This window comes from Aythya ferina (genome assembly GCF_964211825.1).
Source record: "Aythya ferina genome assembly, contig: HAP1_SCAFFOLD_891, whole genome shotgun sequence".
NCBI lineage: Eukaryota > Metazoa > Chordata > Aves > Anseriformes > Anatidae > Aythya > Aythya ferina.
In genome coordinates, this window is record NW_028180899.1 from 1 (window position 1) to 16,857 (window position 16,857).

Genomic DNA, 16,857 nt, shown 5'->3' on the forward strand with positions numbered 1-16,857 from the left:
CCCCGCCCCCCCCCACCCCCCAAAAGGTGCATCGACATCATGGAGCTGTCGGAGCGCCTGGACCTGCTGCGCTTCCAGTGGCACACGCTGAAGCTCTACTGCGCCGTCTGCGCCCTGGGCAACAACCGCGTGGCGCACGCGCTCTGCAGCCACGTGGACCAGGCGCAGCTCCTCTTCGCCATCGAGAGCCCCGAGCTGCCGGGGCCGCTGCGGGCCGGCTACTACGACCTGCTGCTGGCCATGCACCTCGACGCCGCGCAGCGCGCCCGCGCCTCCATGAGCGCCGAGTTCATCATCCCCATGACCGAGGCCACCAAGAGCATCACGCTCTTCCCCCCCGGCAGCCGCACGCCCGGCCCCCCCGGCGTGGGTCCCAGCGCCTGCCTGCGCCCCCAGCCCCATTTCGCCGAGCCCTGCTTCGTGCTGGCGGCGGGCGGCGGGCGGGCACCGCTCAGCCCCGGGGTGCCGCTGGGCGCCTTGGGTGCCCGGGCCATCCGCATGCTGGCCGAGGCGGTGGCCGGGGGGGGTCCCCACGCCCGGGACCCCGTGGGGGGGCAGCGTGGAGTTCCAGCTGGTGCCGGTGCTGAAGCTGGTGTCGGCGCTGCTGGCCGTGGGCGCGCTGGGGGACGCCGACGTGCGCCGCGTCCTGCGCAATGATCGAGCCCCGCGTCTTCGGGGAGCCCCGCAGGGAAACAGCGGCCGGCGAGGAGGAGGAGGAGGAGGAGGAAAGAAGGACGAGGAAGACGAGGAGGAGGCGAGGAAGAAGGCGATTGAGGCCGGAGAGCTGGAGGAGGAGGAGGAGGAGGAGGAGGATGAAGGGCCGGAGGAAGGGCTGCTGCAGATGAAGCTGCCCGAGTCGGTCAAGCTGCAGGTGAGGGGGGTCCAACCAAAGGGGGGGGGGTCTTTGGGTGCTGTGCCCCCCCCCTACTGACGCTGCGTCCGCAGATGTGCAACCTGCTGCAGTACTTCTGCGACCGGGAGCTGCAGCACCGCGTGGAAGCCATCGTGGCCTTCTCGGAGCGCCACGTGGAGCGGCTGCAGCGCGACCAGCGCCGCCGCTACGGGCAGCTGATGCGGGCGCTCACCATGTCGGCCGCCGAGACCGCGCGGCGCACGCGAGAGTTCCGATCGCCCCCCCAGGAGCAGGTGACCCCCCCCCCCCCCCGGCCCGGGGATACCCACGGGAAATGGGGACGGGGATGGGGACACCCACGGGGACATGGATGGGGAATGGGGACGGGGATGGGGCCGTGCACGAGGACGTGCCCGAGGCCATGGTGGGAGTCGGGGACGTGCCCCAGGGGACCTCAGGACCCTCTGACCCCCCCCTATATCCCCCCCCCAGATCAACATGCTGCTGCAGTACAAGGCGGGGGCGGACGAGGAGGAGTGCCCCGTGCCCGAGGACATCCGCGACGAGCTGCTGGACTTCCACAACGACCTCCTGGCACACTGCGGTCAGCCCCCGGTCCCCCACCCCTCTGACCCCTCCCTGTGTGCCCCCCCCCGACCCCCTGACCCCTCCCCGTGCCCCCCCAGGCATCGAGCTGGAGGGCGAGGAGGAGGAGGAGGAGGAGGAGACGTCGCTGCGCCACCGGCTGCTGGGGCTGGTGCAGAAGGTGGTGGGGCTGCGCAAGAAGGCGCCCGAGGAGGAGGCGCCCCCCGAGGAGCCCCCGGTGCCCAGTAAGGGGGGGGTGGGGACGGGGCTGGGGGGGCTGGGATTGTGTGTGCTGGCCCCAGAGCCCAGCAGGGATGTCCCTAGGGTATGGTGGAGCTGTCCCCAAAGTGCCAACGGGGCTGTCCCCAAGACACCGGCCAAGCTGTCCCCAAGGTATCAATGGGACTGGCTCAAAGGCATGGCCAAACTGTCCCCAAAATGCCATCGGAGCCGTCCCCAGGGCACCATCAGAGCTGTCCCCAAGGTGCCAACTGAACCATCCCCACGGCACCGGCAGGCTCAGGCTGTGCCAAACCATCCCCGAGGCACCGGAGCCATCGGACGGCGGGGGCTGAGGTCCCTCTGTCCCTCTGTCCGTCCTTGGGGGCTGAGGTCTGTCCGTCCGTCCCCCCGCAGGCACGCTGCAGGAGCTGATCTCGCAGACGATGGTGCACTGGGCGCAGGAGTCGTTCATCCAGAGCCCCGAGCTGGTGCGGGCCATGTTCAGCCTCCTGCACCGCCAGTACGACGGACTGGGCGAACTGGTGCGCGCGCTGCCCAAGGCCTACACCATCAGCGCCCACTCGGTCGCCGACACCACCGAGCTGCTCGAGTGCCTGGGCCAGATCCGCTCCCTGCTCATCGTGCAGATGGGCCCCGAGGAGGAGAACCTGATGATACAGAGCATCGGGTGCGCCCCGGCCCCCAGGGGCACCCCAGGGTCCTTTGGGCACCCCAGGGTCCTTTGGGCACCCCACGGCCCCTTATGGGCACCCCAGGGTGCTTTGGGCACTCCATGACCCCTTATGGGCACCCCACAGCCCCTTGTGGGTGGCCTTTGGGACACCCCACAGCCCCTCATGGGCACCCCAGGGTCCTTTGGGTACCCCCACAGCCCCTCCACAACCCCTCCAGCACCTTGTCCCCCCCCCATCCCCCCCAGTTGGGTACCCCCCAGGTACCCCCCACTCCCCAATCACCTCCAGGCCCCCGGGGGCCGTGTCCCGGTGCCCCCCCCAGCTCCGTGACCCCCCCACGTGTGTCCCCCCCCCCCAGGAACATCATGAACAACAAGGTGTTCTACCAGCACCCCAACCTGATGCGGGCGCTGGGCATGCACGAGACGGTCATGCAGGTGATGGTCAGCGTGCTGGGCGGCGGCGAGTCCAAGGTGAGCCCCAGAACCCCCAGAACCCACCCCCCTGAGCCCCCCCGGACCCCCCCAGACCCCTTTTTCACGCCTGGCCCCCCCCCAGGAGATCCGCTTCCCCAAGATGGTGACCAACTGCTGCCGCTTCCTCTGCTACTTCTGCCGCATCAGCCGCCAGAACCAGCGCTCCATGTTCGACCACCTGGGCTACCTGCTGGAGAACAGCAGCATCGGCCTGGGTGAGCCCCCCCCGCGCCCCCCCCGCGCCCCCAAACATCACCACGGGTCCCCCTCCCACCCCCCATGCCCCCCCTGGTCTCTAATCCCACCCCTCTAATCCCACCCAGCTCCCCAGGGTGCCCTCAGTCTTCATCTGGTGCCCCCCATCCCCAGCTCGATGCCCTGGGGGGGGCACCAAAAAAAAAAAATCCTTTTTGCCCCCCCCCCCCAAAATCTCTGCACCCCTACCCAGACCCTCGACCCCCACCCTGGCACCGTGGGGGTCCCCGCGCCCCATCCTTGGCACCCTGGGGGGCTCGGATCCCAGCCTGGCCCCCCCAACCCGGGTCCCCCCCACTCACCCTGACCCCCCCCGGTGATGTTGTGCCCCCCCCTCCCCAGGCATGAGGGGCTCGACCCCCCTGGACGTGGCGGCCGCCTCCGTCATCGACAACAACGAGCTGGCGCTGGCGCTGAAGGAGCAGGACCTGGAGAAGGTGCTGGGGGGGGCTCGGGGAGGGGGTCTTGGGGAAGGGGGGGGCCTCGGCCGTGACCCCCCCCCCGTGGCACCCCGCAGGTGGTGACGTACCTGGCGAGCTGCGGGCTGCAGAGCTGCCCCATGCTGCTGTCCAAGGGGTACCCCGACATCGGCTGGAACCCCTGCGGCGGCGAGCGCTACCTCGACTTCCTGCGCTTCGCCGTCTTCGTCAACGGTCAGCCCCAAAAATCCCCACGCCCCAAAAAGCCCCCACACCCACAAAAAAGCCCCCCAAAAAGTCCCCGTGCCCCCCAAAAGCCTGCGCACCTCCAAAAGTCCCCACGTCTCCAAAAAAGTCACCACGCCCCCAAAAGTCCCCGCACCCCAAAAACGTCCCCGTGCCCCCAAAAAAGTCCCTGCACCTCCAAAAATGTCCCTGCACCCCCCAAAAAGCCCCCATGCCCCCCAAAAGTCCCCGTGCCCCCAAAAAAGTCCCCGCACCCCCATAAAGCCCCTGTGCCCCAATGGTGCTGTCCCCAAGTCCCCGCGCCCCCTGGGTCCCCCCTCTCCACCCCTGCACCACGGGCTCTGGGCACCCCCAGCTCCCCCCCACGAGCCCCCCAAAGTCTCAGCACCCCCTCCCCGCCCTGGGGGGGTCCCTGACGCCCCCGGTGCCCGCAGGCGAGAGCGTGGAGGAGAACGCCAACGTGGTGGTGCGCCTGCTCATCCGGCGCCCCGAGTGCTTCGGGCCGGCGCTGCGGGGCGAGGGCGGCAGCGGGCTGCTGGCTGCCATCGAGGATGCCATCAAGATCTCCGAGGACCCGGCCCGCGACGGCCCCACCGTCAAGAAGGACCGGCGGCGAGAGCTGTGCGTGGGGCGGGGGGGCACTGGGACCAGTACCGGGACTGGGACGGGGATGGGGATGGAGATGGGGATGGGGACCCTGTGCATGGGTGCGCCCTGAGGTTGTTGGGGGCGCATGAATGTCCCCGTGCTGGGTGTCCCCATGTCCTGGGGGGTATCCGGGGGGGTGCTGGGGGTCTCCTGACCCCTTTTCCTGTCCCCACCCCACAGGTTTGGGGCCGAGGAGCCGCACGAGGAGAACCGGGTGCACCTGGGCAACGCCATCATGTCCTTCTACGCCGCCCTCATCGACCTGCTGGGCCGCTGCGCCCCCGAGATGCACGTAGGGACCGGGGCTACGGGGGGGACTGGGGGTGTCCCCGGGGGCGTCCCCGTCCCCAAAAGACCCCCCACGCGTCCCCCTCGCTCTCCTCCTGCAGCTGATCCAGGCGGGCAAGGGCGAGGCGCTGCGCATCCGCGCCATCCTGCGCTCCCTGGTGCCGCTGGACGACCTGGTGGGCATCATCAGCCTCCCGCTGCAGATCCCCACCTTCGGCAAAGGTGGGCACGGGGGGGGGCAAGGAGCAGGGCGGGGGGGCGATGTGGGTGCTACCCCCGCACCCATGGGTGCTGTGTGGGCCCCCCCCCCTAGACGGGAACCTGGTGGAGCCGCGGATGTCGGCCAGCTTCGTGCCGGACCACAAGGCGCCCATGGTGCTGTTCCTGGACCGCGTCTACGGCATCGAGACGCAGGAGTTCCTGCTGCGCCTGCTCGAGGTCGGCTTCCTGCCCGACATGCGCGCGGCCGCCTCGCTCGACACGGTGAGTCGGGGGGCGCAGGGACCCCCAAATCTGCCCCCGCCCCGCTGAGGGGTTTCGGGGGTCCCCCGGTGCCGTGGGGAGGGGTGGGGTGCCCCCAAGCTGCTCCTGTCCTATGGGATGGGGATGGGGTCCTCGAAGCTTTCCTTGTGTTGGGGGGCAGGGGTGGGGTCCCCTTGTTCTATGGGGTCATGTGGGGTCCCCCGAACCTTCCCTCTCATTCCATGGGACGGGGATGGGGTCGCCCTTGTCCTTACGGGATGGGTATGGGGTCCCCAAACCTTTTCTTGTCCTACGGGATGGGGATGGGGTCCCCTCATCCTCATGGGATGGGTTTGGGGTCCCCCTTTTCCTTATGGGGTAGGGATGGGGTCCCCCAAACCTTTCCTTTTCCTATGGGATGGGGATGGGGTCCCCTCACCCTAGGGGCCAGGAACAGCCCCCCCAAACCTTCCCTTCCCCCTCAACCCACATCAGCCCGCTCCCCACAACCCCCACCCCCCGGCACCCCCCTGCACCCCATCCAACGACCCCATAACCCCCCCATAACCCCCCATAAACCCCCCAATCTCCCCCCCAGGCCGCCTTCAGCACGACGGAGATGGCGCTGGCGCTGAACCGCTACCTGTGCGTGGCGGTGCTGCCGCTCATCACCAAGTGCGCGCCGCTGTTCGCGGGCACCGAGCACCGCGCCATCATGGTGGACTCCATGCTGCACACCATCTACCGCCTGTCCCGCGGCCGCTCCCTCACCAAGGCGCAGCGGGACGGCATCGAGGAGTGCCTGATGGCGCTGTGCCGGTGGGCACCCCCCCGAAACTCACCCCGTGTCCTCCCCCGCCGTCCCCCAGCCCCCCAACCCAGCCCCGTGTCCGTCCGTCCGCAGGTACATCCGTCCGTCCATGCTGCAGCACCTCCTGCGCCGCCTCGTCTTCGACGTGCCCATCCTCAACGAGTTCGCCAAGATGCCCCTCAAGGTGGGCCCTGCAGGGTTTTGCCCCCCCCCCCCCTTTTTCCTCGGGGACCCCACGTGTCCCACTTGACCCCATGTCCTCCCCTGACCCTGACGCTGTGTCCCCAAATGACCCCATGTCCCCCTGCTGACCCCATGTCCCCCCTAACCCCATGTCCCCTCCTTACCCCATACACCCCCCTGACCCCATGTCCCCAAATGACCCCATGCACCCCCCTGATCCTGTGTCCCCAAATGACCCCATATCCCCCCAACCCCTTGTCCTCCCTTGACACCGTGTCCCCAAATGACCCCGTGTGTCCCCCTTGACCCCATGTCCTCCCCCGCCCCCATGTCCCCTGCTGACCCCATGTCCCCACATGACCCCATGTGTCCCCAAATGACCCCGTGCCCCCTGTGCCCCCCCCAGCTGCTGACCAACCACTACGAGCGCTGCTGGAAGTATTACTGCCTGCCCAGCGGCTGGCCCAACTACGGGGTGAGCTCGGAGGAGGAGCTGCACCTCACCCGCAAGCTCTTCTGGGGCATCTTCGAGTCCCTGGCGCACAAGGTGGGGGGGTCACAGGGGCGGGGGGGGGCGTGGGGAGGGGGTCAGGGGGGTGGGGACATGGGGAGGGGGTCAGGGGGATGGGGACATGGGGTTGGGGAGGGATTTGGGGTCATTGGGATGGAAAAATGGGGTTTGAGGGATATGGGGTCGTGGGGATGGGGAAGTGAGGATGGGGAGGGGGAAATGGGGGTCAAGAGGGATTTGGGGACACCAGGGAGGGGGATGTGGGGGTCAAGGGGGATGTAGGGTTGGAAAAATGGGGGTCAAGCGGGATTTGGGGTTGTGGGGATGGGGACATGGGGGTGGGAAATGGGGTTGGAGAGGGATGGGGACAGGGAAATGGGGCTGATGATGGGGCCACAGGGACGAGGCGCAGAACCCTACGGGGCTGGGGCCGTGCGTGGGGGTCCGTGGGGATCCGGGGACCCTGCTGGGGGCTGGAGAGGCCCCGGGTCCCATCCCTGTCCCCCCCCCATCCCCGTGTCCCCCCCCAGCGCTTCGACGCGGAGCTGTACAAGCTGGCCATGCCGTGCCTCTGCGCCATCGCGGGCGCGCTGCCCCCCGACTACGTGGACGCCAGCTACTCCTCCAAGACCGAGAAAAAGGCCTCGGTGGACGCCGAGGGCAACTTCGACCCCAAACCCGTCGAGACCCTCAAGTAGGGACCCCCCCGGACCCCCCCGGACCCTCCCCAAATCCTCCCCCCTTTGCCCCACAGCGGCTCCATCCCCGCTGCACCCTGGCGCTGCCGGGGGGGGGTTATTGTAGGGCCTGGCCCCTCGCCCTATATCCCTGTGCCCCCCCCACCCTATATCCGTGTCCCCCCACCCTAAATCTCTGCCCCCCCCCCTCTTTTAGTGTCATCATCCCCGAGAAGCTGGACGGCTTCATCAACAAGTACGCCGAGTACACGCACGAGAAGTGGGCGTTCGACAAGGTGGGGACCCCCCCCATGTGCCCCTGACCCCCCCCCCATGGCCGGGACCCCCCCCCACGATGTCCCAGCCTGTGTCCTGTGTCCCCCCCCCCAGATCCAGAACAATTGGACCTACGGGGAGACGGTGGACGAGGAGGCCAAGACGCACCCCATGCTGCGCCCCTACAAGACCTTCTCCGAGAAGGTGCCGTGACCCCGTACCCCCCACATCCCACCCCATGCCCCCCCCCACACCCCATATCGCCCCCCCATGACCCCCCCCACCCCATGTGCCCCCCCCCAGGACAAGGACATTCCCACCAGCCCATCGGGGAGTCCCTGAGGGCGACGCTGCCCTGGCAGTGCCCCCCCTCTATGTGTCCCCACGTGCCCCCCCATGTCCCCCTCCCCCATTAACACCCCCCCCAATGTCGCCCCCCCCCGGTGCCCCCCCCAGGACAAGGAGATTTACCGCTGGCCCATCAAGGAGTCCCTGAAGGCGATGCTGGCCTGGGAGTGGCTGCTGGAGAAGGCGCGCGAGGGCGAGGAGGAGCGGGCAGAGCGCAAGAAGCCGCGCAGGATCTCGCAGTCAGCCCAGGTGGGGGGGCTCCGGGACCCCCCCCCCAAAACCCCTCCGACCCCCCCACGCTGAGGTTTCCTCCTGTTCCCCCCCCCCCAGGCCACCTACGACCCCAGCCATGGGTACAGCCCCCAGCCCGTCGACCTCTCGGGGGTGACGCTGTCGCGGGAGCTGCAGGTGAGGGGTGACAAAGAGACCCCCCCCCCGACCCCCGTGTGCCCCCCCTGTCCCCAAATGACCCTGTGCAACCCCTGACCCTGTGTCCTCCCCTGATGCTGTGTCCCCAAATGACCCCATGTCCCCACATGACCCCACGTGTCCCCAAATGACCCCGTGTCCTCCTGTGACCCCATGTCCCCAAATGACCCCATGTCCCTCCTCTGACCCTGTGACCCCTCCTGACCCCGTGCACCCCCTAACCCCATGTCCCCCTCTGACCCCATACACCCCCCCTGACCCCATGTGTCCCCAAATGACCCCGTGTGTCCCCCTTGACCCCATGTCCTCCCCTGACCCTGTGTCCCCAAATGACCCCATGTCCCCCTGCTGACCCCATGCACCCCCTGACCCCGTGCCCCCCCCCGACCCTTTTCCCCCCCCAGGCCATGGCGGAGCAGCTGGCTGAGAACTACCACAACACCTGGGGCCGCAAGAAGAAGCAGGAGCTGGAGGCCAAGGGTGAGCACCCCCCCCCCGACCCCCCCCGGGGCACAGCACCCATGGGTGCTGCCCCCCCAAAAGCCCCCCCTCAATTCCTACTCCCCACATCCCCCCCCCCTCCATGGGTCCCACCTCCCGGGTATCTCCCACGGGTGCTTCGCCGGGTGCCCCCCCCCACCCATGGGTGCCCCCCACCCATGGGTGCTGACCCGGGGGGGGGTCCCAGGGGGGGGCTCGCACCCCCTGCTCGTGCCCTACGACACGCTGACGGCCAAGGAGAAGGCGCGGGACCGCGAGAAGGCGCAGGAGCTGCTCAAGTTCCTGCAGCTCAACGGCTACGCTGTCACCCGGTGGGTGCCGGGGGGGGGTCCTGGGGGGCTGGGGGGGGGTCCTGAGGGGCTGGGGGGGGCACGGGAGGGGGTCCTGGGGGGCTGGGGGGGGATTCAAGGCGGGGACGCAGAGGGATTGAGGGGCGAGGTGGGGGTTTGGGGGGGGTTTGGGGGGTTTTGGGGGGGGTTTTGGGGGGGTTTTGGGGTTTATGGGGGGGTTGTTTTTTTTTTTTTGGGGGGGTGGGGGCTGAGACGTGCCCCCCCCGCGGTGCAGGGGGCTGAAGGACATGGAGCTGGACACGTCGTCCATCGAGAAGCGCTTCGCCTACGGCTTCCTGCAGCAGCTGCTGAAGTGGATGGACATCTCGCAGGAGTTCATCGCCCACCTGGGTACGGGACCCCCCCCCTGAGACCCCCCCCCATCGAGAAACCCCCTCCCCCAAAACCCCCTCCACCCCCCCTTGGTGCTCCCCTTCTCGTGGGACCCCCAAATGTCCCCCCCATCTTGTCCCTTTATGCCCGTGTCCCCCCATCTCCCTGCCCCCCCCCATGTCCCCAATGCCCCCCCCATGTCCCCAGTGCCCCCCCACCCCATGACCGTCCCATTTCCCCCCCCCCAGAGGCGGTGGTGAGCAGCGGGCGGGTGGAGAAGTCCCCCCACGAGCAGGAGATCAAGTTCTTCGCCAAGGTCAGGGGGACCCCAAAATTGGGGACCCTTTTGGGTTGTTTGGGGGCCCTTTTAGGGTGTTTGGGGTCCCTTTTGGGGGTGTTTGGGGTCTGTTATGGGGGTGTTTTGGGTCCTTTTGGGGTGTTTGGGGTCCTTTCTGGGGCTCTTGGGGTCCCTTTTGGGGCGCATCCCCCCTGCTGGGGGTCCCCCAGGGCATTTTGGTGCCCCTATGGGGTCCTTGGGGTGTCTTGGGGGGGTCTGCAGCTATTTGGGGTCCCTTATGGGGTGCTTTTGGGGACGATATTTGGGGTCCCGCATCGCTGTTGGCCACGGGGGATTTTCGGGGTGCCGGCAGAGGGAGGGGGTGTCTCCTGGGGGGGGGTGCGGCCACCCCCTGAGCCCCCTGCCCCCCTGCCCCCCCCCAGATCCTGCTGCCCCTCATCAACCAGTACTTCCACAACCACTGCCTCTACTTCCTCTCCACCCCCGCCAAGGTGCTGGGCAGCGGGGGCCACGCGTCCAACAAGGAGAAGGAGATGATCACCAGGTGGGGGGCGGGGGGGGCACGGGGTGCCGGGACCCCCCCCCCAGGGTGTGGGTGGGGTATTTGGGGTGCCTCGTCCCACCCCAACGCCCCCCGTCCTGGTTGGGGAGGTTGGGGTCCCCCCTATTGCTTGGGGTCCCCCCCCATAAACTGGGGTCCCCCCCATAAATTGGGGTCCTCTTTACAGGTTGGGGTCCCCCCCTACATTTTGGGGTCCCCCCCACATTTTGGGGTCCTCCCCTTATAGCTTGGGGTCCCCTTTACACCTTGGGGTCCCCCCCAAAATTTTGGGGTCCTCCTTACAGATTGGGGAGGGTCGGAATCCCCCCCCTACATCCTAGGGCCACCTGGGGACCCCCCCAGGTTTGGGGGTGCGCGGGGACACCCCCAAGGTGGGGGGATTTGGGGGACCCCCCCCTAACGCTCCTCCTTCAGCCTCTTCTGCAAGCTGGCCGCGCTCGTCCGCCACCGCATCTCCCTCTTCGGTAAGGGAAGCTGTGGGGCAGCTGTGGGGCAGCTGTGGGGCAGATGTGGGGCAGCTATGGGGCAGCCATGGGGCAGCTGTGGGGCAGCTATGGGGCAGCCATGGGGCAGCAGTGGGGCAGCTATGGGGCAGCTGTGGGGCAGCTATGGGGCAGCAGTGGGGCAGCTATGGGGCAGCAGTGGGGCAGCTATGGGGCAGCAGTGGGGCGCCCCAGCAGCCCCTCACCCCCTCCCCGTCCCCCAGGCACGGACGCCCCGGCGGTGGTGAACTGCCTGCACATCCTCGCCCGCTCTCTGGACGCCAGGTGGGACGGGGACCCAGTGCCCCCCAGTAACCTCCCAGTCCCTCCCAGTCCCTCCCAGTCCTTCCCAGTAACCCCCCAGTAACCTCCCAGTGCCCTCCCAGTCCCTTCCAGCACCTCCCAGTGCCCTCCCAGTGCCCTCCCAGCACCTCCCAGTCCCCCCCAGTGCCCCCCAGTCCCACCCAGTCCCACCCAGTCCCACCCCAGTCCCCTCCCAGCACCTCCCAGTCCCCCCCAGTCCCACCCAGTCCCACCCAGTCCCCCCCAGTGCCCTCCCAGCACCTCCCAGTCCCCTCCCAGTCCCCCCCAGTGCCCCCTCCAGTCCCTCCCAGTGCCCCCCAGTCCCACCCAGTCCCACCCAGTCCCCCCTTCCCCAGGACGGTGATGAAGTCTGGCCCCGAGATCGTCAAGGCGGGGCTGCGCTCCTTCTTCGAGAGCGCGTCGGAGGACATCGAGAAGACGGTGGAGAACCTGCGGCTGGGGAAGGTGACGCAGAGCCGCACGCAGGTGAAGGGGGTGGCGCAGAACATCAGCTACACCACGCTGGCCCTGCTGCCCGTCCTCACCTCCCTCTTCGAGCACCTGGCCCAGCACCAGTTCGGGGACGACGTCATCCGTGAGTGGGGGGGGGTATTTTGGGGAGGGGGTCATGGTAGGGGGTTGGGGGTGTAGAGGAGGAGTTGGGGGTAAGGGGGAAGTTGGGGATGGGGGGAGGTCTTTGGGGGCAGGGGGAGCACTTTGGAGACGAGGGGGCACGCTGGGGACGGGGGGAGCATTTTGGGGACAAGGGGAGCACTTTTGGGACAAGGGGGTTCATTGGGCACACTGGGGGAGCTCTTTGGGGTCAGGGGGCTGCAGGGACCAAGGGGTACTTTTGGGGACAAGGGGGCGCATTGGGGATGGGACAATGGGGGGGGTCAGGGGCCACCAGGTTGGGGACCCCCTCCCCAAATGTCCCCTCCCCGCAGTGGACGACGTGCAGGTGTCCTGCTACCGCATCCTCTGCAGCATCTACTCGCTGGGCACCACCAGGAACCCCTACGTGGAGAGGTGAGGGGGGGGCCCAGCTTTGGGGGGGGCGTAGGGTGCCCCTGGTGGCTTTGGGGTGCTCTTTGGGGTGCCCATGATGGCCATGGGGTGCCTGTGGGGGCTTTGGGGTGGCTTTGAGTTGCCCATGGTGGTCTTTGGGGTGCCCACAGTGGTCCTTGGGTTGCCCTTGTTGGCTTTGGGGTTGCCCGTGTTGGTCTTTGGGTTGCCCATGGCAGCTTTGGGGTGCTGCTGTTGACTTTGTGGTGCCGGGGGGGTTTTGGGGTGCCGGGGGGTCTTCGTGGTGCCCGTGTGTGAGCGTCCCGGTGCCCGCAGGCAGCGCCCGGCGCTGGGGGAGTGCCTGGCCCGCCTGGCCGCTGCCATGCCCGTGGCCTTCCTGGAGCCGCAGCTCAACGAGTTCAACCCCTGCTCCGTCTACAGCACCAAGTCCCCCCGCGAGCGGGCCAGTGAGTGGGGCAGGGCCCCCCCCAAAAAAAATCCCCCACCCCCTTCTGGGGCAGCCCCAAGACCCCTCTGCTCGCCCCCGGGTTTGGGGACCCCCCAGCTCCGGAAGCTTTGGGGCTCCCCCAACGCCCCCATTTGCCCCCCATACCCCCAATCCCCTTGTGTTGGGTCTCCCCAATGCCCCCATTTGCCCCCCTATCCCCAATATCACCCCCATATCACCCCCATATCACCCCAATATCAGGGCCCCCCAACCCCATGACCCCCAATGCCATGACCCCCAACACCCCCATTTGCCCCCCTATCCCCCATATCACCCCCATATCACCCCAATATTGGAGCCCCCATCTCCAATCCCCCAACCCCACGCCCCCCGACACCCCCCCAACACCCCCCCACACCCCCCCCTCACCCCATGACCCCCCTCACCCCATGACCCCCCCTCACCCCATGACCCCCCCCCCCCCACCCCATACCCCGCAGTCCTGGGCCTGCCGGGCCGCGTGGAGGAGATGTGCCCGGACATCCCGGACCTGGAGCGGCTGATGCGGGACATCGGGGGGCTGGCGGAGTCGGGGGCGCGCTACACGGAGATGCCGCACGTCATCGAGGTGACGCTGCCCATGCTCTGCAACTACCTGCCCCGCTGGTGGGAGCGCGGCCCCGACACCCGGCCCCGCGGCCCCTGGGCCACCGCCGTCACCGCCCAGCACCTCAACGCCCTCCTGGGCAACATCCTGCGCATCGTGGTCAACAACCTGGGCATCGACGAGGCCTCCTGGATGAAGCGCCTGGCGGGTGGGCTGGGGGGGTGGGGGGGGTGTGGGGGGGGTGTGGGGGATGGGGGTGGTGGTGGGGAGGGGGGATCAGGGGTCCTGCGGGGGTGATGGTGGGCATGGGTGGTCCTAGAGATGGTGTTGGTGGCCCCAAGAGGATGGTGGTGACCCCAAGAGGGTCCTGATGACCCCAAGAGCTCCCTGGTGGCCCCAGGTGGCCCCAAGAGGATCCTGGTGACCCCAAGATGGTCCTGGTGACCCTAAGAGGATGGTGGTGACCCCAAGATGGTCCTGGTGACCCCAAGAGGATGGTGGTGACCCCAAGAGGGTCGTGGTGACCACGGGAGGCTCCTGGGACTCTACCGTTGCCCCCGGGCGGTCCCAAAAGCGGGCACCCCATCCCCATCGCGATCCCCATCCCATCCCCATCCCAAACCCCAAATCCCGCCCCCCCCCGCAGTGTTCGCCCAGCCCATCGTCAGCAAGGCGAAGCCGGAGCTGCTGCGCTCGCACTTCATCCCCACCATGGAGAAGCTGAAGAAGCGCGCGGGGAAGGTGGTGGCCGAGGAGGAGCAGCTGCGCATGGAGGCCAAGGCCGAGGCCGAGGACTCGGAGCTGCTGATCCGCGACGAGTTCTCCGTGCTCTGCCGCGACCTCTACGCCCTCTACCCCCTGCTCATCCGCTACGTGGACAACAGCCGGTGCGCGACGGGGTGGTTTTGGGGCTGGGGGGTGGGTTTTTGGAGATGGGAGGCGGATTTTTGGGGCTAGGGGGTGGTTTTTTGGGGCTGCGGGGTGGTTTTTAGGGGCTGGGGGTGATTTTTTGGGGCTGGGAGGTGTTTTTTGGGGGCTGGGGGGTGTTATTTTAGGGCTGGGGGGTGGATTTTGGGGCTGGAAGGTGTTTTTTTGGGGATGGGAGGTGGTTTTTGGGGGCTGGGGGGTGTTTCTTTGGGGCTGGGGGGTGTTCTTCTGGGGCTGGGGGTGGGTTTTTGGGGCTTGGGGGTGGGTTTTTTAGGGCTAAGGGTTGCTTTTATGGGGCTGAGCAGTGTTTTCTGGGGCTGGGGGGTGTTTTTTTGGGGCTGGGGGGTGTTTTTATTGGGATGGGGTGGGTTTTTGGAGCTGGGGGTGGGTTTTTGGGGTCTGGGGGGTGCTTTTTTGGGGATAGGGGTGGTTTCTTGGTGCTCGGGGGTGATTTTTTGGGTCTGGGGGTGATTTTTTGGGGATGGGGGATGTTTTTTTGGGGCTGGGGGGTGTTTTTTTGGGGCTGGGGGTAGTTTTTTTTTGGGGGGGGTCCTCATGGGGATGTCGCCGTCCCCTGACGTGGCCGCGGTGCCCCCCCAGGGCCAAGTGGCTGACGGAGCCCAACTCGGACGCGGAGGAGCTGTTCCGGATGGTCGGGGAGGTTTTCATCTACTGGTCCAAGTCCCACGTGAGCTGGGGGCACTGGGGACACTGGGACATTATGGGGGCACTGGGGGCACTGGGACACGAGGATATGGGGACACTGGGACGTTATGGGGGCATTATGGGGACACTGGGGACACTGGGACATGGGGACACGGGGGGGGGCTCAGCCTCGTTTCCCCCCCCCAGAACTTCAAGCGGGAGGAGCAGAACTTCGTGGTGCAGAACGAGATCAACAACATGTCCTTCCTGACGGCCGACAGCAAGAGCAAGATGGCCAAGGTGGGGGCGTCCCTGCCAGGGCCCCCCCGAGACCCCAAATCCCCCCCGTCCTGCCCCACAGGGCTCTGCATCCCTCCCGACCCACCCGGTGTCCCCAAACCCACCCAGTGCCCCCAGACCCAGCCATCTCCATCCGTCCCAACCCAACCTGGTGTCCCCAAACCTCCCCAGACCCCCCCAGTGTCCCCAAACCCAGGTATCTGCATCCCTCCCAACCCTACCCAGTGTCCCCAAACCCACCCAGGACCCCCAGACCCAGCCATCTCCATCCCTCCAGACCCCACCTGGTGCCCCCAAACCTCCCCAAACCCCCCCAGTGTCCCCAAATCCAGCCATCTCCCCCCCACCCCAAACCCACCCAGTATCCCCAGACCCACCCAGTGCCCCCAACCGCACCCATCTCCCTCCCTCCCAACCCCCCCCAGCACCCCCAAACCTCCCCCACCCCCACTCGCTGCCCCCCAACCCTCCCCTTCCTCACGGGTCCCCACCCCTCCTCTTCCTCCCAGCCCCCCAGCCCCCTCCTGCCCCTCCCCGGCACCCCCCAACCAAGGGTCCCCGTCCCGTCCCGACCCCCCCGTGTCCCCCCCGGGCCGTGGTGGCGGGGGCTAACGCTGTCTCTTCTCTCCTGCCCTTGGCTGCGGGCGCTGGCACCTAGTCCGGAGACGGCCAGGTTAGCGGGGCCGTGCCGGGCGGGGGGGGCCGCCGCGGATGGGACCCCCAGGAACCCCCCCCGGGTCCTGCTCCGTGGACCCCTGGGGCTGCTGGAGCTGTGGCAGGGGGGTCCCAATGTCCCCACGGCTTGGGGGTCCTGGCGCTGGTGCCCCCCATCTTTACGGCACGGGGTCTTTCCCCCCCTTGGTGTCCCCGTTGCTGTGGTCCTGTGGTGAGGGGCTCCTGGCCTTGATAATGGGGTCCCCATGGCCTTGATGGAGTCTCCATGGCCTCAATAATGGTGTCCCCATGGCCTTGGTGATGATCCCATGGCCTTGTTGGGGTCCTCATGGCCTCAATAATGATCCTATGGACTTGATAATGGGGTCCCCATGGACTTGATGATGACCCCATGGCCTTGTTGGGGTCCCCATGGCCTCGACCATGACCCAATGGCCTTGATGAGCTCCCCATAACCTTGATGATGATCCCATGGCCTCAATGAGATCCCCATGGCCTTGATGGGGTCCCCATGCCCTTGACCATGACCCCATGGCCTCAATAATGACCCCATGACCTTGATGGAGTCCCCATGGCCTTGACCATGACCCAATGGCCTCGATGAGCTCCCCGTGGCCTCGACGATGCCCCCACCCCACGGCCGTGCTCGGCGGCTCTGACGCCCCCGTCCCCATGCCCAGGGGGGCGGCTCGGAGCAGGAGCGGACCAAGAAGAAGCGCCGGGGCGACCGCTACTCCATCCACACCTCGCTCATCGTGGCCACCCTGAAGAAGATGCTGCCCATCGGCCTCAACATGTGCTCGCCCACCGACCAGGAGCTCATCGCCCTGGCCAAGGGCCGCTACGCGCTGGTGGGTGGCCGGGGGGGGGGTCCGCGGGGCGCGGGGGGCACCCCCCGGGGGGGGACACGCGGCCCCTGAGGTGTCCCCGTGTCCCTGTCCCCCCCCCAATGCAGAAGGACACGGACGAGGAGGTGCGCGAGTTCCTCAACAACAACCTGCACCTGCAGGGCAAGGTGAGGGGGGGCCCCGTGGTGCCCCCGCCGTGTCCCCTTTGTG

The 16,857-nt window shown here is 67.8% G+C and overlaps 1 protein-coding gene across 1 annotated transcript in view; it reads left to right on the forward strand.

Annotated features, from left to right (window-relative positions):
* The first annotated feature begins 27 nt into the window (after positions 1-27).
* Positions 28-16,857, forward strand: part of LOC311429382 (ryanodine receptor 1-like) — a 30,463-nt gene continuing 13,633 nt past the window's right edge. The window contains 39 exon segments of the mRNA XM_084540466.1: positions 28-549; positions 551-871; positions 946-1,146; positions 1,346-1,457; positions 1,540-1,683; positions 2,075-2,348; positions 2,714-2,828; positions 2,914-3,046; positions 3,429-3,523; positions 3,604-3,739; positions 4,186-4,372; positions 4,580-4,691; positions 4,789-4,909; positions 5,001-5,170; positions 5,748-5,968; positions 6,054-6,144; positions 6,550-6,690; positions 7,185-7,348; positions 7,549-7,627; positions 7,722-7,811; positions 8,064-8,204; positions 8,286-8,363; positions 8,789-8,864; positions 9,073-9,196; positions 9,450-9,565; positions 9,796-9,863; positions 10,268-10,389; positions 10,822-10,871; positions 11,114-11,174; positions 11,549-11,787; positions 12,140-12,221; positions 12,534-12,664; positions 13,146-13,460; positions 13,899-14,139; positions 14,780-14,867; positions 15,032-15,124; positions 15,783-15,797; positions 16,480-16,650; positions 16,755-16,814. Coding sequence (XP_084396592.1) covers positions 40-549; positions 551-871; positions 946-1,146; positions 1,346-1,457; positions 1,540-1,683; positions 2,075-2,348; positions 2,714-2,828; positions 2,914-3,046; positions 3,429-3,523; positions 3,604-3,739; positions 4,186-4,372; positions 4,580-4,691; positions 4,789-4,909; positions 5,001-5,170; positions 5,748-5,968; positions 6,054-6,144; positions 6,550-6,690; positions 7,185-7,348; positions 7,549-7,627; positions 7,722-7,811; positions 8,064-8,204; positions 8,286-8,363; positions 8,789-8,864; positions 9,073-9,196; positions 9,450-9,565; positions 9,796-9,863; positions 10,268-10,389; positions 10,822-10,871; positions 11,114-11,174; positions 11,549-11,787; positions 12,140-12,221; positions 12,534-12,664; positions 13,146-13,460; positions 13,899-14,139; positions 14,780-14,867; positions 15,032-15,124; positions 15,783-15,797; positions 16,480-16,650; positions 16,755-16,814 — 5,688 coding nt within the window. The 5' untranslated portion in view covers positions 28-39.